Source organism: Pogoniulus pusillus, chromosome 10 (genome assembly GCF_015220805.1).
Source record: "Pogoniulus pusillus isolate bPogPus1 chromosome 10, bPogPus1.pri, whole genome shotgun sequence".
Classification (NCBI taxonomy): Eukaryota; Metazoa; Chordata; class Aves; order Piciformes; family Lybiidae; genus Pogoniulus; species Pogoniulus pusillus.
This window is the reverse complement of record NC_087273.1, coordinates 28341103-28363521: the sequence shown is the minus strand read 5'-3', so window position 1 is coordinate 28363521 and position 22419 is coordinate 28341103. Positions and strand designations below refer to the sequence as shown.

Here is a 22419-nt window from a genome sequence, read left to right as displayed (position 1 = left end):
AGTAAATAAATGTTCCTATTCCGTCCTTCTGGAAAATCTTTTAAAGAAACAGTTCTATGCTAAATGTAAAATTTCCAAAATACTGCACTGCACAAGGAATTACACAGTGAACAATTAAACAGTTTCCAAAACTGAATGGTGTTCAGAAGTGAATGTGAACTTAAATTGCCAATTGTGTAACTGAGCTTCACATGCATATCTCCATAGGTAGAGTGTGGCTGGGTGCCTAGAAGGAACACAAATGCTTTTTTGGTGAGGATTAGAATGATGTATGTGATGCATTTACATTTAGATGCATGCATTTTTATAGATGAAGATTTTTGTACTCACAGCTTTTCTAGGTTATTTTCTTATCATTTGACAAAATTGTTGGAGCATCATATATTACTCAAGAGGCTCTATAGTTTCTTCTCATCTCCTCTGGACTTCCATGTCATGTGGAATTTAGAAGCTCAGCCTAGTTTCCCTGTATCTTAACCTGCATGACTCAGTATGCCAGGTTCCTCCTCTTTGTTTTGTAGAGGGGATACAGTTTATTGCTTCTTATGGATTTATGAAATTGCACAAATAATTCCTAAGAGTGCCATTCACAATCCTGTTGCTTTTCAATATTTCCATCTCATATGTGAGAATAGACAAGTCATCAACTGACAGTTTCTATAGACTCTCACCCATTGAAAAGTTTTCTTTAAAATAATTAAATAAAAATTACACATTGCCCTTGCTTGATTTTGCTGTTCAACAAATGGGATCACTTAAGTATTCAGATTCAGAAGAAATCCAGATTTCTTCACTGATGTTTTTTGTCTCAGTAGGTTTTCCTGGTACTAAAATGGAATTTGTTCAACACAGGTCTTGCAAAACTGATGGAAGCTGAGGTTTCAGTAAATCAGCTCTCCAAAGAGTTGGTGGTAAAGGAGAAAGATTTGGATGTAGCTTCAAAAAAAGCTGATGAAGTTTTACTGGAAGTAACTATGAAAGCCCAAGCTGCTGAAAAGGTGAAAATGCAAGTGCAAAAGGTGAAAGACAAAGCTCAGGCCATCGTGGATGACATTGCCATTGATAAGGCAGCAGCAGAAGAGAAGCTTGAAGCTGCAAGGCCTGCATTGGAAGAAGCTGAGGCAGCCCTGCAGGTCAGAATCAAAGATATTCTGAATGTGCATATATAGTTAGTGGTTGTTGTCTGTGATAAAATGGCTTACACTCCTGACTTCATGAAAAATAACTTGTGAAAGGACTAGCACTGACCTGTTATTCAAACTCAGGCTGTGAAAAGGTAACTAATAAAGCAGCCATTGATTGGTACTACCTCTAAGAACTTTTTGCAGCACTCTTTCTGAGTGACCTCCAAACCAGCAGCACTCGCATTACATACAGAGCCCTCCTGAGAAACATCTTTCTCTACAGTCTACTGATTGCTTAAGTAAATGGATTACTTTATTTTCCAATTTTTCAGACAATAAAACCTTCTGACATTGCAACTGTTCGCAAACTGGGTAAACCTCCTCACTTGATAATGAGAATTATGGATTGTGTGCTACTCCTGTTCCAAAGGAAAATAGACTCGGTAACACTTGATCAAGAACGCCCATGTGTGAAGCCATCATGGACTGAGGCTCTGAAGCTAATGAATAATTCAGGATTTCTTAGCATGTTGCTCACTTTCCAGAAGGTATGAATAGTGGCACTATATTTATAGATCACATGATCATGTGAAAATGTCTTCTGCCTTCAAAGGTAGTTTGAAACAGATGTGGATTTTATGTGCTAGTAGTTTTAGGTGCCATTGCTACTGTATTCCTCTCCATTCTTATGATTTTGTTGCTTCAGTAATATTTTTCCTGGGCTGCCCAGTTTTGATGGCAGACACAAGTATCCCAAGCACTAGATCCAATCTTGAAATGCTGAGTGTTTGCTTTGTTCAGGAAGCATCTGCTTCTCAGTAGGAATTTGCCTTAAAAGGGCACTCTGCTGAGTTTTCAAATGGCTCAGCTACAGTGCTACCAGGGTGGCTTGCATATATGGCACTAGAGTTCCATCTCCAGAACTCCTTGGTGAGGAGCTAGGATGAACTACAAGAGAAGATGTGCATCTTGTCAGGAAACATACTGAGATATTTGGGAATTTTGGAGGTTCTTTCACTAGAAAAGTAGTCAAATGCATAGTGAACTTAGAACCTCAGTACTGACTGTAGGAAAAACAAAAGCAAACACAGGTTTTTATATCTTGTCCCACTTACAGCGAGATTCAATGAACTGTGAGATAAGTGAAATTTCTCTGCAGAGATGTGAAGAAAGTTATCATAGACAGCTGGACCAGAAAAAGAACTTGGCTAGAATAGGGAATGGCAGCATCACAGACCAGCTTTAAAGTTCAGAAAACCAGCCAGTGGGTTTTGGCAGAACCTGGGTTTTCTGCAATGTTGCAGAACATTCTCTTTCGTTTGTACACTAATTTTTCAATCTGCTGCAGCTGTTCATTTTGCTGGTGCCTTTTCTAAGCTACTGGAGTGTTTTTGCTGTGCAAGTGAGGCTTGAAAACACCATTTTCATTGTCCCAAAGAGCCGTCTCCCCCAGTGAGACACACTGGCAAGGCATGATGTGGAAGGTTGCACTGCCTCTGTAGGCAGTCTCTTCCTGGGACTGTCTATCTGGTCACTTTTCCAAATGCTCTCTTCACTAAACAGGAAGAGGAACTGAATTTAAAGATAATGGGGACTAATTATGCAGTCCTTGCTCAAACTTCCTTTGAATGAGGCTTCCACTTTCAGTGCTCTATAAAAAATATACATGTTCTTCCTGGTAGTTTGCAACACATATAGCTTTACTTGGAGGAGTCAGGTTAACTTCAGTGGGACCAAGTTGTGGCAGGAAGTAATTCTAAGGAGTGTGGTGGAGAACACTAGACTACTTCTGTCTCTGTTGTAGTACTTCACATAGTGCCCTCCTGCCTCTTTTCTTTTTTCTATGACTGGGTATTTATGAGATGAAAGCTCATCATGTCTGGACTTCTGAGTAGACTTCATTGCTTACTTGTTTGTGAAAGTTTTATTCTTTACATATATTTTTAGACAAGGAAGGCTAGTAGACACAATAGTTCCTTGGGTTTAAAATTAATTACTTAGAAGGAAAAACAGGGTGGTTTTGAAGTTCTTGAACAGAGATTTAGCCCACCTTTGCCAGTTTGCTCATAATTTTGAGTAAGAAAATCACAGTATCACAGTATCATCAGGGTTGGAAAAGACCTCACAGATCATCAAGTCCAACCCTTTACCACAGAGCTCAAGGCTAGACCATGGCACCAAGTGCCACGTCCAACCTTGCCTTGAACAGCTCCAGGGACGGCGACTCCACCACCTCCCCGGGCAGCCCATTCCAGTGTCCAATGACTCTCTCAGTGAAGAACTTTCTCCTCACCTCCAGCCTAAATCTCCCCTGGCGCAGCCTGAGGCTGTGTCCTCTCGTTCTGGCGCTGGCCACCTGAGAGAAGAGAGCAACCTCCTCCTGGCCACAACCACCCCTCAGGTAGTTGTAGACAGCAATAAGGTCACCCCTGAGCCTCCTCTTCTCCAGGCTAAACAATCCCAGCTCCCTCAGCCTCTCCTCGTAGGGCTGTGCTCAAGGCCTCTCACCAGCCTCGTCGCCCTTCTCTGGACACGCTCAAGCATCTCAATGTCCTTCCTAAACTGGGGGGCCCAGAACTGAACACAGTACTCGAGGTGTGGTCTAACCAGTGCAGAGTACAGGGGCAGAATGACCTCCCTGCTCCTGCTGACCACACCATTCCTGATGTCTGTCCAGCACTAGTTTGTATTTTAGCAAATGCTTATAGTGAGAACATCACCATATCCAGTCTTAAAAATAATATCATGAATGTCTTTGTTATTATAGTAGTAAGGGTTCAGGCAAGTACAAGACAGTCATTTCTGCTATGCAGGAAAGAAGGAAGAGGATATACTACTTGACAGGATCAGTGGAAGATGATTTTCAGATGCACTGAAAATATTTATCCATTGCCAAAAAAGGGAAATATTCTTAATGCCTCTGTTGTTGGGTAACCATTGTTACCCTATCTAAGCCCTTCTACTCTCTAATTTGGTTAAGTAGATGAATTCCATTTTCTTCTGCTGCTTACGTAATTACAGATTAACCACCATCATCAAAGATCAGGATTTTCTTGTTCTCAATAGATTGTGAAGAGGAGGAAAAATATGAGGTCAGAATAATGAGATGAATAGCTGAAATAAATTGCTTTTATGGTTAAGGAAGAGGGTTAGCTTGAGTGAAGTGAAGTCACTGCCTTGGAGCTTTGCCCTTTGCTTTCTTAAAGCTGCGTGTTTGACTCCCTTAGCTGTGTTCGTACTGGTGCCTGTCTTATGTCATGGTTAGGTTGTTCAGAGAACTACAAGAACTACAGGCAAACCAATCACTAATTTGCTGGTGTACATTTCTGTCATATGAGTTTCCAAACTAGCTCACAGAACATTGGTGATGGTACTGAAGATGAGCATTTCATAAGAACCTCTGGTTGAGGGGAGGAGGAGAGGTGGTAGAATGCTTTAGCAACAATAACTTAGATCAGCTTAAGTTGTCATGGAGCTACAACTAATGTTTCTAATTCTTGTGGGTCAAATAAGGATATAAAATGCAAACTCAAGTCATCCTGCTGCAGTGGAAATAGAGTTATTTTCACTTGGTTTCACAAAAAACAACTGAAGCTGTGTCCTTTATAACAGCGAAAGGCAACAGTGTTGTTTTGTGAGTATCATCAGCATGAAGTGTAGCACCATGTTCTTAAAAAGAAAAATGTTTCTATGAAGACTTTATTCTGGGATCCATCTCAAAAAACAAATTTCCTTTCCATTGACTAGGACACAATTACAGGAGAAACTGTGGAACTTTTGGAGCCTTATTTGGATATGGAGGACTATAATCTGGAGATTGCTAAAAAAGTGTGTGGAAATGTAGCAGGTCTTTGCTCATGGACACAAGCAATGGCTTACTTCTATGGAATTAATAAAGAAGTTCTTCCACTTAAGGTATTTCATATTACTAATTTTATTTTTCTGAGGGATAACTACAGTCAACTGGGGGAAAAGTGTTGCATTATTTTGGCAGAAAAAGATCACAAGTAACCAGAGATTCTTGTTTTTTTTTGCATCCAGCTGTGAAGTCAAGCACACAGGGGTTAAATATGTCCTGGCAAATTTTTGTTCTTCCATGATTACCCTATGGTGCAGTTGTTACTTGTGTGAACACAGTTTTCATCACAGTTCTTTATAGAGCCTGGCTATCTGCAGGTAGAAGATACTGAGATGATATCTGCCCCTGGACTTGGTGCTAGGCACTGTGGTTTCAGGAAAACCTCCTCAGTCCTACTGACCTGGGAATCAGAATCAAAGAATAAAATAATGGTAAGAGCTGGAAAGGACCTCTGGAGATCATCAAGTCCAACCTCCCTGCCAAAGTAGGATCACACAGGGCAGGCCACACAGAAACATGTCCAAGTTGGTTTTGAAAGTCTAAAGAAGGGGACTCCACAACCTCTCTGGGAAGCCTGCTCTGGTGCTCCATCACTTGCACAGCAAAGAAGTTTTTCCTTATGTTGAGGTGGACTTTCCTGTGTTCCAGCCTATATATTTTGCTACTCATCCTATCACAGGGCACCACTGAAAAGAGACTGGACCCTTCTTCTTGACACCCACCCTTTACATAGTTGTAAACATTAATATATCCCCTCAGTCTTTTCTCCAGACTAAGCAGCCCCAGGTCTCTGTCTGTCCTCTTAAGACAGATGTTCCAGCTCCTTAGGCATCTTCATAGCTTTCCATTGGACTTTCTGTAGTATTTCCTTGTCCCTCTTGAACTGGGGAGCCCAGAAGTAGACACAATATTCCAGATGTGGTCTCACCAGGGCAGAGTAGAGGGGGAGAAAGATCTCCCTTGACATGCTGGATGCGCTTTTCTTAATGCACCCCAAGATACCGTTGGTCTTCTTGGCCCCACGGGCACATTGCTGTCCTATGGATAACTAGGACTCCAAGGTCCTTCTTCATGCAACAGCTTTCCAGCAAGTCAACCCCTAATCTGTACTACTGTGGGGTGTTTTTCTTTCCCAAGTGCAGGACTCCACACTTAGCCTTGTTGGACTTCACCTTTGCCCAGCTCTTCAGTCTGTCCAGGTCTTGCTGAATGGCTGCACAGCCTTGTGGTATATCAACCACTCCTCCCTATTTATTATCACCAGCAAACTTGGTGACAGTACACTCTATCCTTTCATAGATGTCACTGATAAAGATGCTGAACAAGACTGGACCCAGTTGTGGTGGGCTAGGAACTTTCCCCCCCTCCCCCTGTCTTGAAATTTACCAGACCAGCTCAGACAGCTTGGAAGTAAGATAAAGCTCTATTTACATTAAATCAAAATGTACAAGCATATATACACAAAATATTTATAAGTATTTACAATGATATACAAATTAGAAATAATACAGAAATCCAAATTCCCTCCCAGACAAAGAAACTGCCCAAAAGGGGCTCAAAGCCACTCTTTCTTTCTCCCAGACGGACAAAACAATTAGCAAAGCTTACTTTGTTAGTGGAAAATATTAGAGCAGAGCAAAGGGGATATGAAAGGGAGAAGCATTCCAGAGCAAAGAGGGACAAATTATTTACATTTTTGCTTTTTATCCCTCTCATCAAACCCATAAATGATATAGACTCTATCATTATTATTATTTTACAACCAATGATCTAATTTCTCTCATTAGAATATTCCAATTAACCTCAAACCAGCACACCAGTACTTACCTCTGAGGAGCATTACTAGCTACAAGTCTCCAACTGCACTCTGCACTGTTGGTCAAAATCCTCTTCACTCCATTGTTCAATCCATCTTAGCATACACCTTTCTAACTCACACTTCCTCAGCTTACCTATGAGGGTGTAATGGGACACAGTGTCAAAAACCTTGCTGAAGTCAAGGTAGACAATGTCCACTGCTCTGTCTTTCATCTACCCATTCAGTCACACCGTAATAGAAGTCTATCAGATTGGTCAAACATGATTTCCTTTCCTGATAACCTTCTTTTCTTCCATGTGCTTAGAGATGACCTACAGAATGAGCTGCTTAACAGCTTTTCAGGGATGGATGTAAGGGTGGCTGGTCTGTAGTTTCATGGGTCTTCGTTATTGCCCTTTTTGAAGAATGAAGTGGCATTGGCTTTCCTCCACTCCTAAGGCATTTTCCCCATTCTCCATGATCTTTCAGAGATAATGGAGAGTGGCAGAGAAACAACATCAGGCAGCTCTTTCAGCACTTGTGGCTGTATCCCATCAAGGCACCTGGATTTGTGCATGTTCAGTTTATCCAAATGATCTCTAATCCAGTCCTCAATGATCAGCAGAGTCTTCCTTTCTCCAGGCATTCTCTCTTACTTTCAGGGCCTGGAATTCCCGAGGACTGGTCTTAGAATCATAGAATCAACCAGGTTGGAAGAGACCTCCAAGATCATCCAGGCCAACCTAGCACCCAGCCCTATCCAATCAACTAGACCATGGCACTAAGTGCCTCATCCAGGCTTTTCTTGAACACCTCCAGGGACGGTGCCTCCACCACCTCCCTGGGCAGCCCATTCCAATGCCAATCACTCTCTCTGCCAACAACTTCCTCCTAACATCCAGCCTATACCTACCCTGGCACAACTTGAGACTGTGTCCCCTTGTTCTATTGCTGGTTACCTGGGAGAAGAGGCCAACCCCCACCTGGCTACAATGCCCCTTCAGGTAGTTGTAGACAGTAATAAGATCATCCCTGAGCCTCCTCTTCTCCAGGCTAAACAGGCCCAGCTCCCTCAGCCTCTCCTCATAGGGTTTGTGTTCCAGGCCCCTCACCAGCTTTGTTGCCCTTCTCTGGACACGTTCCAGCACCTCAACATCTCTCTTGAATTGAGGAGCCCAGAACTGGACACAGCACTCAAGGTGTGGCCTGACCAGTGCTGAGTACAGGGGAAGAATAACCTCCCTTGTCCTACTGGCCACACTGTTCCTGATGCAGTAAAGACAAGCAAAAAAGGACACTCAGTAACTCTGCCTTCTCTGCATCCTCTGTTACTAGGGCTCCCACCTCACTGAGTAGTGGGCCCACGTTTTCTGTTTTCTTCCTTTTACCACTAATGTACTTGAAGAAGCCCTGTTTGTTCTCTTTTATTTTCCTTTACAAGAGTTAATTCTAAGAGGACTTTGGTCTTCCTTATTGCATTCCTACTTGCCCTGACTACATTTCTATAATTGTCCCAAGTGGCCAGTCTCTTTTTCCATGCTCTCTGTGGTTCTTCCTTCCACATGATGTTTTTGCAACAGCTCCTAGCTCATTCATGCAGGTTTCCTGCCTCCTCTGCTCATTTTTTTTGCTCAAGAAAATGAACCTACCTTGAGCATGGAGGAAGTGAGGTTTGAATATTAACCAGCTCTCTTGGGCACCCCACTTTCTAGAGTCTTAGCCCATGGGATGCCTCCAAGTAGGTCTTTGAAGTGGAGCATGCTCATTGTGGTCTCAGTAGAATCTGGGGGTGGAGGGACCATTCTTGGCACAGAAGTGTTCTTCAATGAATTTAGCTGGAATTCAGCTCTCTAAGAAAAAAATGGAACATCAAACTGCTATGTGTGAGTGTATATATAGTAATGTAAGAAATCATCAGGCATAGAACTCTGTTCTAACATTGAGCTATAATAGAAAGAGGTCAGATACCATTGTCTGCATTCCTACAGATAGCTTCATTGTCTTGAAAATGTTTCATTTATGAGCATATTAAAAGAACTTTGAATATTTATATAATGATTTATAATCATTGCTTCTACAGGAGATTTTATGGCTCTTTTCTGAAGAAATAGATTCAATCAGTTATGCTTCTGCTGCACTTATGTTCCTATTGTGTATCAATGGTATATTCAAAACTCTGGGCATGTTCTTTGAGTATGTCCAGGCAGATCTCATTCAAATTTGTTAAAAGCATGGCATTTTGACTCAGGTATCTGATGGAGAGGACTATATTTCTGTGATATATAAATAGCAGTTTCCTTTTCAAATAATGGGGTGTTCACTAATGAAAACAGGATTTGAAATGTGACTATTGAGAGCTATAAAAAAAGAGCAAGACCCAGGGGGAAAGAGTGGCTTCATATGCAGATGCTACTCTGACAGCTGCAAAAGAGCTCTTACAGGTTTTATTTGAATATATATGACTTAAGATTATGTATAAATTTAACTTTGTATTCAAGTAGTTCCATTCTTGTCACACCATCAGATAAAAAAACTGAACATGCATTTCTCAGCAAAGTGATGCTTATTGTCAGGTCTATGGCAACAGTCACAAATATTTTAGAACTGGAGATGACAGGGGGAGCAAATGTTTAAAGTATTCAGGAGGTATTGCAGGAACCACTGGAGTGATGCTGGAAAAATAATTGAAAATAAATGTACAATTAAACTGCATAAGGGACTAGCATAGGCTAAATCATCCAGTGCTAAAAGCAGGTTTATTGAATGAATTAATCAAGCTGCTTTATCCTAACTGCTGTTCCAGGAGATAAATTCTCTTCAACACCTGCAAAGTCCATCCAATATTTTAAAAATTGCATCTTAACAAAGACTCAGAGCCTCACTTATCTTTAATGTGACAGCTTGTGAAAACTAATTAATACAGACTTATGTTTTAGTAAATGCAGTGTGCAAAAATTAACTCATTCCTAGAAATCATAGAATCATAGAATCAACCAGGTTGGAAGAGACCTCCAAGATCATCCAGGCCAACCTAGCACCCAGCCCTAACCAGTCAACTAGACCATGGCACTAAGTGCCTCATCCAGGCTTTTCTTGAACACCTCCAGGGATGGTGACTCCACCACCTCCCTGGGCAGCCCATTCCAATGCCAATCACTCTCTCTGTGAAGAAATTCTTCCTAATATCCAGCCTATACCTACTCCGGCACAACTTGAGACTGTGTCCCCTTGTTCTGTTGCTGGTTGCCTGGCAGAAGAGGCCACCCCCCACCTGGCTACAACCTCCCTTCAGGTAGTTGTAGACAGCAATGAGGTCACCCCTGAGCCTCCTCTTCTCCAGGCTAAACAACCCCAGCTCCCTCAGCCTCTCCTCATAGGGTTTGTGTTCCAGGCCCCTCACCAGCTTTGTTGCCCTTCTCTGGACACCTTCCAGCACCTCAACATCTCTCTTGAATTGAGGGGCCCAGAACTGGACACAGCACTCAAGGTGTGGCCTGACCAGTGCTGAGTACAGGGGAAGAATAACCTCCCTTGTCCTACTGGCCACACCATTCCTGATACAGGATGCCATTGGCTCTCTTGGCCACCTGGGCACACTGCTGGCTCATCTTCAGCCTCCTATCTATCAGTACCCCCAGATCCCTTTCCTCCTGGCTGCTTTCCAGCCACTCAGTCCCCAGCCTGTAGTGCTGCTTGGGGTTGTTGTGGCCAAAGTGCAGAACCCTGCACTTGGCCTTGTTCAATCTCATCCCATTGGCCTCTGCCCCCCCATCCAGCCTGTCCAGGTCCCTCTGCAGGGCTCTCCTACCTTCCAACAGATCAACACCTGCTCCTAGCTTGGTGTCATCTGCAAACTTACTGATGCTGGACTCAATCCAGATCATCAATTAAAGAATATATGGACTCCTACATTCTTTAAATGCCTTAGGCCTGCAACCTAAAGGCTGTAAGTTAGAATCAATCATGGAAAGTATAAGCAAATGTTGCCTGCAAATACAAAGCTGTGTAGTTGCTTGTCATACAGTGGTCACTGTGTGGGCTGCTTTGCTAGGAGCCTTCAGTGGGACCATGAGCTGTTCCTCTCTAACGGGATACCTGCTGGTAAAGAAGCCTGCTGGATTAACCTGGTTATTCTGAAACACCACCTGCTATTTATTGATCAGTTGAAGAACATAACAGCAGAATGAAGAAGGCCTGGCTTTTGCTGTGATTCTGTTAGCCTCTGTCCCAGTTTGGGGGCATACCTTGGACTGGAGGACAGAAATGACTCTTACCCCTTTCCGGGGGTCAGAAGGAGGATACTGCACACTGATTGGAAGTTCAAAGAGAAAGGCTATTTACAGGAGTATATATACATATAAAAGGAAATCAAGTAGAATAAGTACAAAACCCAATAAACCCAAACTGGCCTCCTGGAATCCTCCACCCCTTCCACTCTCACTGAGCCTGAGGGCAGGCCAAAACTGCCCTCCCCAGCTGGGACATACTAGGACTCAGTGGCTCAATTCCCTGTCAGCCATCTGCCCCACGAACCCTGAGATAAAAGTGTGTGCTGCTCAGAGAACTGAAGGGAAGAAAGGCAGGGAAGGGAAGGGGAAGAGATCAGCCAAGCTGTGATGCTGGAAGATGAAATGGAATAACAAAATCATGATATCCTGGGATGAGCAGGTCCATCCCCTTGGGATGGGCCTCCGTCCCTATGGTTTTGTTAAAGGGGACCTAGGATCCCTCTAACTACCACAGCCTACGATTAAAATATTGTGTATAGGGGTACAATTTCCTTTAGAGTTGTCTCTGGTGATTTTAATCAAGTTTTCCTTAGGCTGCTATGATGATCAAGGGGAATTTGTCTATGGATTGTAAATTCTGTTCCATACCGAGGATTATTCCATCAAACTCCATTTTAAATGTGAGACTATATTGCCCTTTCTGCTTTCAGTTGTCTTCATGCTGAACTAAAAACCACAGCAGGCAGTAATAGGAAATCTTGCACCTGAGGAAGAGGTAACAATCAAGGAATGGCAAAATTTGATGGTCGTCCGCTTAAATAAGTGCGTCCTTGTCAAGGTGATGCCCACTGGGCAGGAAAACAAGCATTCAAGTCTGAATTCAAGGCTCACAATAACTGTGGAAGGAAAGCATATACTCTGGGGGTGAAGAGGAGGCTTAGATCATCTAACAAAACAGACTTAAGTCAGTATATGTGGCTGAACAGACAAAATGAATGTTTCAGTAGCTAGCAGAGTCTGTAAAAAGCCAATAAGAAGCATGACCTCTCCCTATTCCTTTCAAAGGTTGTTTTTACTCCCAAAGAATGGTCAGAGTAAGCAAAGAAATTGAGGACAAGGAATTATTAATGTCACTGTTCATGGACCTGTTTGCATGTATGTGCATGCATATAATTTGTTTAGATGTAAGAGAAAACATTATTTTAGGAATGTCTGCAGAACCTATGTGTGTGTTTGCCTCTCCTCATGTTTCCCTAAACAATGATTAATCCAAAGTTAGCATGATACTGAGGCTCTGAGAAAGATGATACAAACCCAGTGGAGTATCTGTGTCAAAAATATGCAGCTTGAGGTTGCATTTCCATGAAGTGTTGTCAGTCAGATGTCATGTGCCCAGGATGGGACTGAGGCAAAAGGAGGAGAGGCTGAGGGAGCTGGGGCTCTTTAGTTTGAAGAAGAGGAGACTGAGAGGTGACCTCATTAATTAATGTTTATATATATGTAAAGGGCAAGTGTCAAGAGGATGGAGCCAGGCTCTGCTTGGTGATGCCCAATGACAGGATAAGGGCCAGTGGGTAGAAGCTGAGGCATAGGAAGTTCCATGGAAACATGAGGAAAATGTTTTTCACTTTGAGGGTGATGAAACACTGGAATAAGCTTCCCAGGAGGCTTGTGGAGTCTCCTTCTCTGGAGATACTCAGAACCCACTTGGATGCATTCCTCTATGATCTACTCTGGGTGATCCTGCTCTGGCAAGGGGGTTGGACTGGATGATCTTTCGGAGTCGCTTCCAGCCCCTGGCATTCTGTGATGCTGTGAAAAGGGAAGGGTGGTCACTCAGCACATCCACAGAGGCTCACGAGCAGAGTGTCCAAAGCACTGGTCCTGGCCTGGTCCAGCAGTAGTAAGTGCTCAATGGGCTGTAAGAACAGTGAACTTGAAAAGCTTAAAATTCCTGAATCAAGAGATATGATAGGAAAGCTCCAAATCTTCCATACCTGTGGTAAGCTATGAAGTTTCAGACACTTTTTTTTTCCTTTTGATTCCTCTTACTTCTTGTAACTTTTCCTGAATATACTGAGCAATATCTGCTCTTTAGAGTGATCTGGGCATTCCACCCAAGAGCAGGGATGGCACTGAGTGGTGGAATGGTGTGATTTTTTTTATTGGTGAAGCCATTATACTTAAATGCCTTCTTGGATCAGGATGAGATATACTTGGTGCTTTGCAAAACTGAGTTTGCAATGAAATCAACATGAAACCCATGGCTACACCAATTCTAATAAACTAAACAGTACCAGGGAATCTGCTTGACATTAGAAAGTCATCATCTACATTGTTATATTGTTTGAATGATCCCTGGTGTGAATTTGGTCTTTGCTGAGCAGCATTTTCTCAGCAATGTCTGGGCAAGTTTCAGGAACTACCTTGGTTGAGGAGCAATTTTAATGAGTCTGTTTGCATGCAAGTGTACTGTTTTAGGGCTGGGAGAGCTTAATGCTAGTTAACCTTTCATGCTAGTTAACATCAGTGCCATGTTTAATTTAACAGTGTAGCTGTGGACTGTAATTACATAGTTTTATGTAGTATGCAAAAAGATTAAATGGGCGAGGACCATCTCACCACCTGCTATGGAGTCCTCTCTGAAGGCATCTTGGAAGAGACAAAATAAATATATAGTAATTTAGTCTGTGGCCCTTATTGGCACAGGTGCTGTTTCCACTTGCTGCATGATGGCAAAGGCATGGGCTGGAGCAGATGTTGAGAGGATTGTCTGTGTGGTACCCACAATGCCAGTGGCAAGAAAAGGTTGAAGCTGCTGCTCTCACACAAGTCTAGGCATGTGCTAGCATAGCTCCCATCTCTCTGGGAGCAGAGATAAGAGTGTGGATCTCAAGTCTCAAATCCTTGTCGTTCATTCCCTTAAAATCCTTTTATTCAGGCTTTCACATTGTGTCCAACTGGAATAAACTGTGAGTCCTTGCTTTGCTCTGAGAGTCAGAGGCATGAAATGAAGGCTGTAAAGCTTGTTCACATAGCAATGCCACTAAAATTAGAATGGCAACAGTGGTTCTTTGTGGTTGAGAGACACGTTTTCTTCCCACCTGTAATTGGCTGGAAATCTTTGTCTCAAGCTGCCTGTGTCTATAATAACCTTCTTGTGTGGAAAATTCTCCTTGGCAGAAGAAGTTGCCTCCTGCTCTCGTGGCAGATCTCTGCACAGGAAGCTGCCAGCCAGCTTGCCAGGGATGCCAATAGGAAAGCCATGTTTGTACCCATGTAATTTTGGAAACTGGAGTTAGAAAGACAAGAAGAGAGCAAGTAGTGATGATTTCATAGGCAATCTGATACAAATAGTCTTTCTGCCCTGAGCATTCACATAGGTTGGTCATCCTGGTACTTTAGCAGTCATTCTTGTGCAGTCAACCATGATTCATCACATATGATTAATTAGCCTACAAATCAAACTGATACAATGAATGTATTACTGCTTTGCTATATGATCTGAAATAGATTGAAAACTTTGATTACAGTATCACAGTATCACAGTATCACCAAGGTTGGAAGAGACCTCACAGATCATCAAGTCCAACCCTTCACCACAGAGCTCAAGGCTACACCATGGCACCAAGTGCCACGTCCAATCTTGCCTTGAACAGCTCCAGGGACGGCGACTCCACCACCTCCCCAGGCAGCCCATTCCAGTGTCCAATGACTCTCTCAGTGAAGAACTTTCTCCTCACCTCAAGCCTAAATCTCCCCTGGCACAGCCTGAGGCTGTGTCCTCTTGTTCTGGCGCTGGCCACCTGAGAGAAGAGAGCAACCTCCTCCTGGCCACAACCACCCCTCAGGTAGTTGTAGACAGCAATAAGGTCACCCCTGAGCCTCCTCTTCTCCAGGCTAAACAATCCCAGCTCCCTCAGCCTCTCCTCGTAGGGCTGTGCTCAAGGCCTCTCACCAGCCTCGTCGCCCTTCTCTGGACACGCTCAAGCATCTCAATGTCCCTCCTAAACCGGGGGGCCCAGAACTGAACACAGTACTCAAGGTGTGGTCTAAGCAGTGCAGAGTACAGGGGCAGAATGACCTCCCTGCTCCTGCTGACCACACCATTCCTGATGCTTGTGCTGTTTACTAAGAGTAAACTAAGAGTACTCTTACTATTCTGATGTGATTCAATGTGACTGCCAAGTGTCATATTTGTAATAAACATTTTTTACTGAGTTTTTATTTCAATTTTCATAATTCTTATAGCAGAAAAAGGGATTAAATATATATATGATATTTGAACAAGTTGTTTTAAATATTCAGAGTAAATGGAAGCAGCCTTTATCTGGAAGTGTGAATTTCATAAGAACTTTGTCAGTCTTAATCCTTTGCAAACATTCTGAATTCACAGAACATTTTCTTGGTCCATGTTGGGAATACAGAAGTTAAGAGGCCACATTTAAATGTTGCAACTCATCATTTGGATTTATATAGAGATGTGAGAAAAGTCTCTAGAGTTTCAGTTTCCAGAGGAGAAAAAAAAATACATTTGTTGCATTTTTATTGTAGAAGAGTAGTTTCCATTACCATTATTACTATTATATAATCCATGGTACGATCCAGTCTTAATTTTGTTTTGCACTGAGAATATATTACAGGAAACATTGTATGGGCTGCCTCAGGTATCAGCTACTTCAAGTGTATTGTGTACTGTGATTTCAAACAAGTAGTTTGTGATCAGTAGATCATTCTGAAAATACTCTTAAAATGTTTTAAGATTGCATTGAATAACTTTAGTGTTATGGTTGTGTTCCAGTTTCAGGTTGAAATATTGAAGAGGGAAAAAAAAAAAACCTGCTCTCACCTTAAACATGTATTATTTTTAAAAGTACCCAGTACAGTACAGAAAGTACCATTAAGTGAATGTTATTTGCTTTTGCCAAATAGTAGGTATTAACTGCTCTTTGCTTTTAAATGCTTGTAGGCAAATCTAGCCTTGCAAGAGGGAAGACTTGCAGCTGCTCAGACAGAACTGAATAATGCACAAATTCAGCTGGATGAGAAGCAAATGGAACTAGATCAAGTACAAGCCATGTATGATAGTGCCATGAAAGAGAAGAAGGCCTTACTTGATGATGCCGAGGCATGCAGAAAGAAGATGAACAATGCCACAGCTCTGATTGATGGATTAGGTGGAGAAAAGGTACTAGCACATATGAGTAGGTTTCTCCAACCTGGCTGATTCTATGATTCTACACAAAGGAGGTGCTGAGTTTTGAGAATACTCCATAATGATCAAGAAATTAAAGGCATAGTGACATCTTGATATCAGATAACACTTTATTTTAGCTTTAGGTATTTTTTTTTACTTGAACTTAATATATCTAACAAAGTAAAAGAATTTCTTGTGCTAACAGTTCTTCTTTATGAAGATTTATGTCATATCATAAAGCTCATATTGGGATAAATTTCAGATTTAAACCAAGGAGCCAAATTCCTTTGAGCTTTAGTAAGATGAGGAATTAGGCTTAACCTAAATAATCACCCTAAAATATTTATAAGAGGGATTACTCTTTTCCTCACCAAGTATACAAGAATAGGAGTTTGAAGCTTGTCTAATTTCCTGAATTATATGTGAAGATCAAATTTCTAATGGAGCCTTTTACAGAATTATGGGCTAATCACCATCCTCTGCACTGAGCATGAGACTTACCTTTTCTATGCAGATTTTTCTGGCTTCAGTCTGAGGTTTCTAGAGGAAGAGGGATACTCTCTTTTTTTTTTCTTCCCTTCAACTGATTATTTGCTTTGGTAACTCCTTTTTTTATCGCACAGAGTCAGAGTTGAAGAAAGCTTCAGCTTCAACCTATGTGTCCTAATAGACTTCAGCGTTTGTTTGGATAGTTGTACTTCAAAATGCATAAATAAAAAATCATAGAATAGAATCATAGAGCCAACCAGGTTGGAAGAGACCTCCAAGATCATCCAGTCCAACCTATCCCCCAGCCCTATCCAGTCAACTAGACCATGGCACAAGGTGCCTCATCCAGTCTTTTCTTGAACACCTCCAGGGACGGTGACTCCACCACCTCCCTGGGCAGCCCATTCCAATGCCAATCACTCTCTCTGCCAACAACTTCCTCCTAACATCCAGGCTATACCTACCCTGGCACAACTTGAGACTGTGTCCCCTTGTTCTGTTGCTGGTTGCCTGGCAGAAGAGGCCACCCCCCACCTGGCTACAACCTCCCTTCAGGTAGCTGTAGACAGCAATGAGGTCACCCCTGAGCCTCCTCTTCTCCAGGCTAAACAGCCCCAGCTCCCTCAGCCTCTCCTCATAGGGTTTGTGTTCCAGGCCCCTCACCAGCTTTGTTGCCCTTCTCTGGACACCTTCCAGCACCTCAACATCTCTCTTGAATTGAGGGGCCCAGAACTGGACACAGCACTCAAGGTGTGGCCTGACCAGTGCTGAGTACAGGGGAAGAATAACCTCCCTTGTCCTACTGGCCACACTGTTCCTGATGCAGGCCAGGATGCCATTGGCTCTCTTGGCCACCTGGGCACACTGCTGGCTCATCTTCAGCCTACTATCTATCAGTACCCCCAGGTCCCTTTCCTCCTGGCTGCTTTCCAGCCACTCAGTCCCCAGCCTGTAGCGCTGCTTGGGGTTGTTGTGGCCAAAGTGCAGAACCCTGCACTTGGCCTTGTTAAATCTCATCCCATTGGCCTCTGCCCACCCATCCAGCCTGTCCACGTCCCTCTGCAGGGCTCTCCTACCTTCCAACAGATCAACACCTGCTGCTTGCTTGGTGTCATCTGCAAACTTACTGATGCTGGACTCAATCCCCCCGTCCAGGTCATAAATAAAGATATTGAACAGGACTGGGCCCAGCACTGATCTTTGGGGAAATGTTACTTTATTCTATTTTTTAGTGAATTCATAAATTGAAGCACACCACCGAAATAAGGAGTTACCATGTTTTATTGTAGATGTTCTGAAGCCATGTGCTGTGAGCTCTTGTGAGAACTGTTGTTCCATTCCACTTTTGAAAAGTCATTAAAAATAATTTTAAAAACTATATATGGCGCTTGGAGTCTTGGCCAGCACTGACACTGAGTTAAATGTGTCTTTCCTAAGTTTAAACATGTAGTTCCTGGCTAAGATTCCATATTTTGTGCTTAGAGTGAAACAACTGTGAAAAGAATAAGTCAAACTTAAAAATAATATTCAGAAAATCATAGAATTATGGAATAATTGAGATAGGAAGGGACCTCTGGAGATCATCTAACCCAACCCAGCCCCACCGCCTGACTCAAAGCAAGGTCAAACAGTGCAGGTTGCTTAGGGCATTGTCCAATTGGATTTTGGATATCTCCAAAGATGTAGACTCCACAACCTCTCTTGGCAACCCATTCTAGTCCTTGGCTACTCACACAGCAGTATCTGCCTTAGTCTGTCCTCTAATCCTTAACAATAAGATTTCAGCTGGCTCCTTGTCTGTCTCAGAGTCCCAAATGCAGAAGTCCATGCATTACTGCTGCTGTCTCACTCTTCTCGCATTCCCAACCTGTCCTTCCCAACAAGACTGTATACACCTGTTTCAGTACTCCAGTTGTGGAAACATTCTCACCACCTCCCCATTACCCACATGACATAACTGCATGCATCCTTGCTTGTCCTCCATGCTGTGCACATTAGTGTACAAGCACTTCAGAGAGATGGCCAGCTGTGATAATTTCCCAGAAACAGTATGAAAGCTGTCTCCATAATTCAGACTGGTAGGGACTTCTTTGTTTCTGTGGGTATGCTTGGGCTGGTCCTTCATTAGCCCTGGTTTACTGGTTACAAGATCTCTGTTATATATATTATCCAACACATTTTGATTGCCAAACCATTCCTCTAATTCCTCATATGATTGCTGGTCATCCTCTTTCTCCCATTTAAATCCTCCCTTAAAGCATCTATTGTAAAGTTATAGAAAACTTAGAACTGAAGGAGACCTTTAAAGGTCACCTACTCCAAACCCCCTGCATTGAGAAGGAACATCTTTAACTAGGTCAGGTTGCTCAAAGTCCCTTCCAACTTCATCTTGAATCATTCCAGGGATAAGGCATCTATCACACCTCTGGACAACCTGTTCGGTTTCACCACTCTCACTGCAAAACATTTCTTCCTTCTACCACTCTAAATCTACCCTCCTTTAGCTTAAAATCATCACCCCTTGTCCCAAGTTAGATCTTCATGCTATTTTTGTGCCTCCTTAATCTGACTTCATAATATTTTACATACAGCTTCGTTGGACGGCAAGCAGCAAAAACTTTCAAAATCAAATTATGAATTTAGTGGGAAATGTTCTTCTGGCCACTGGATTTCTCTCTTACTCTGGACCTTTCAATCAGCAGTACAGGAATTTGTTGCTCCAACTGTGGAAGAAAGAGATGGACAACAGCAAGATTCCATACAGTAAAGTAAGTGTTCACAGTCTGTCCTAACCTTGCTCTTTGCCTCACAGAGAAGTAATGTGCAGAGTGTTCTGTTCCAGAAAGGTGCATAACTGGAAGATTATGTACAGGCTGCCACATTCCATCAATTCTTTAATGGATAGGAAATCCAAACAGTTGATGACTGAGCTTCTAAAACAGTATGTTTGAAGTCCCTTTTTGTACTGTCATGCATTGCAAGATTGGTATATAGGCCAATCTGAGAAAAAGATGCTAAGGTCAGCTGCCCTGGGAGAAAATTGCATAATGTAGGAAATAAAGTAAAATTTACCACCTTAAAACAGATTTACCTTATCATAAGAGGTTCCATTAGGTAGTATTATTTTTCCCCTATACTTGATGTGGTTTTTGCAAGTACTGTGTTGAATCCATACTTCCAGACATAAAGTCAAGCAAATCAGCCCCATCTAGCATTCATTGGAAATGGGAAATACCTATGCTGAAGAAAACACCAGTCCTAACTGTCTGTCTCCTTCAACATTTAAAGCTCCCCCTTACAATGAATAACTTCATTGAATAGCATCTCACATCTGGTATTACCATGCCTTTATCATCTTCCAGGCAGTCTTTGAAGCAGGAGCTCTCAAATTAGGCCCACAGGATGGGAATTATGCCAACTCCAAATGGTGGGAGTTATGCCCCAACCAAATTCCAAGGCATTACCAAGCTTTCCTCTATTTCCACTTTTACAACTGCAGTTTCATGTGCTGCCACTCAAGATGTACTCTCTCTGGATGTTTTCACTCCAAACTGTAATCTAGATTATAAACAGTGAATCTGAGTGAAAGGTTTTTAATATCTTTTGTATTTCTGACAATTTACACCATACATTTTTTAGTTTACTGTTCTTCATAGCTTAAATTTTTAACACAGTGAACTAGTCTAGGAATAAGCATTTCCATTATTCTTAGTTTTACTTAGTACAGCATTTTAGTAATCTTGATTTGCTTGAAAATATTTGTATAATGAAACTAATGTGGGGCAGGCTGTGGATGTAGTCTACTTGGACTTCAGCAAAGCCTTTGACACTGTCTGCCACAAGAAGCTCCTAGCCAAGCTGGCAGCTCATGGTTTGGACAGATTCACTCTGTGCTGGGTCAAGAACTGGCTGGATGGCAGAGCCCAGAGAGTGGTGGTGAATGGTGCCACATCCAGTTGGCAGCTGTCACTAGTGGTGTTCCCCAAGGATCAGTGCTGGGCCCAGTCCTGTTCAATATCTTTATTGATGATTTGGGCGAGGGGATTGAGTCCAGCATCAGTAAGTTTGCAGATGACACCAAGCTAGGAGCAGGTGTTGATCTGTTGGAAGGTAGGAGAGCCCTGCAGAGGGACCTGCACAGGCTGGATGGGTGGACAGAGGCCAATGGGATGAGATTTAACAAAGCCAAGTGCAGGGTTCTGCACTTTGGCCACAACAACCCCAAGCAGCGCTATAGGCTGGGGACTGAGTGGCTGAAGAGCAGCCAGGAGGAAAGGGACCTGGGGGTACTGATAGATAGTAGGCTGAAGATGAGCCAGCAGTGTGCCCAGGTGGCCAAGAGAGCCAATGGCATCCTGGCCTGCATCAGGAACAGTGTGGCCAGTAGGACAAGGGAGGTTATTCTTCCCCTGTACTCAGCACTGGTCAGACCACACCTTGAGTGCTGTGTCCAGTTCTGGGCCCCTCAATTCAAGAAGGATGTTGAGGTGCTGGAAGGTGTCCAGAGAAGGGCAACAAAGGTGGTGAGGGGCCTGGAGCACAAATCCTGTGAGGAGAGGTTGAGGGAGCTGGGCCTGTTTAGCCTGGAGAAAAGGAAGCTCAGGGGTGATCTTATTACTGTCTACAACTACCTGAAGGGGCATTGTAGCCAGGTGGGGGTTGGCCTCTTCTCCCAGGCAACCAGCAATAAAACAAGGGGACACAGTCTCAAGTTGTGCCAGGGTAGGTATAGGCTGGATGTTAGGAAGAAGTTCTTCACAGAGAGAGTGATTTCCCATTGGAATGGGCTGCCCAGGGAGGTGGTGGAGTCACCGTCCCTGGAGGTGTTCAAGAAAAGCCTGGATGAGGCACTTAGTGCCATGGTCTAGTTGATTGGATAGGGCTGGGTGCTAGGTTGGACTGGATGATCTTGGAGGTCTCTTCCAACCTGGTTGATTCTATGATTCTATGATTCTAAGCAGATTTTTCCTTTTTAAAGCTTCACACTTTTAGTGTTGATGGATTAATTCTTTTTTTCTAGAAAAGACCATTGCACATTTAAAACCAGGAAATATCACCCCTGCACCTGTGTGTATTATCAGTTAATACCTTCTTATCATACACTCTGCTGTATACTCTCACCATTTAATGTAGTTTAATTTGAAGTGTTGGATTTTGTAAAGTTTGGTTTACCCCTCTTCATCTTGCTTCAGTCTAAGCTCTTCCATCCATGCACATTTGCCAGTGGTGAGCTGTGAGTCTGGCAGTATAACATCTCCTCAACTGGCCTAAGTCTGTGCAGGCAATGGTGGCCTAAACTGTGGCTCAGCTAGGATCCCATCATGCAGCTTCAGTCCTCTGTCACATCGTGTATGACCTTTGTGAAAGTGAGCATGCTGCAGTGTAGGAGTGCCAGCCCTGGCAGCTCTCTGTTGCATAGGTTTTTCTCATGGTGTGCAGCCCATTCCATGTTCCTGTTGTTCCTATTCCATGACTTTTAGGAGGTCTGTCTAATGTTCTTCCTTGTACCTGGAAGACATATTCATGCTGAAGGCAGAATCTAAGCCGTAATAATCAAAACTGCCCTGAGTAATCTTGTCCATGTTGCCTTCCACTTGATTTTGTGAATACCTGCATACCTTTTCTCCATCAGTAAAGGCTGGAGAAATAGTTCAGGGAATTTCTCTTACCATCAGTACAGGAGTGGAGGCATTAAGGCCAAATAAGCCCTGTGCTCATCTGTC

The 22419-nt window shown here is 42.9% G+C and overlaps 1 protein-coding gene across 1 annotated transcript in view; it reads left to right on the top strand.

The window, feature by feature from the left end:
• Positions 1 to 22419, top strand: part of LOC135178814 (dynein axonemal heavy chain 5-like) — a 196248-nt gene that overhangs the window by 104175 nt on the left and 69654 nt on the right. The window contains exons 58-62 of the mRNA XM_064150074.1: positions 853 to 1133; positions 1457 to 1672; positions 4872 to 5039; positions 15980 to 16198; positions 19288 to 19464. Coding sequence (XP_064006144.1) covers positions 853 to 1133; positions 1457 to 1672; positions 4872 to 5039; positions 15980 to 16198; positions 19288 to 19464 — 1061 coding nt within the window. The remainder of the gene's footprint in view (positions 1 to 852; positions 1134 to 1456; positions 1673 to 4871; positions 5040 to 15979; positions 16199 to 19287; positions 19465 to 22419) is intronic.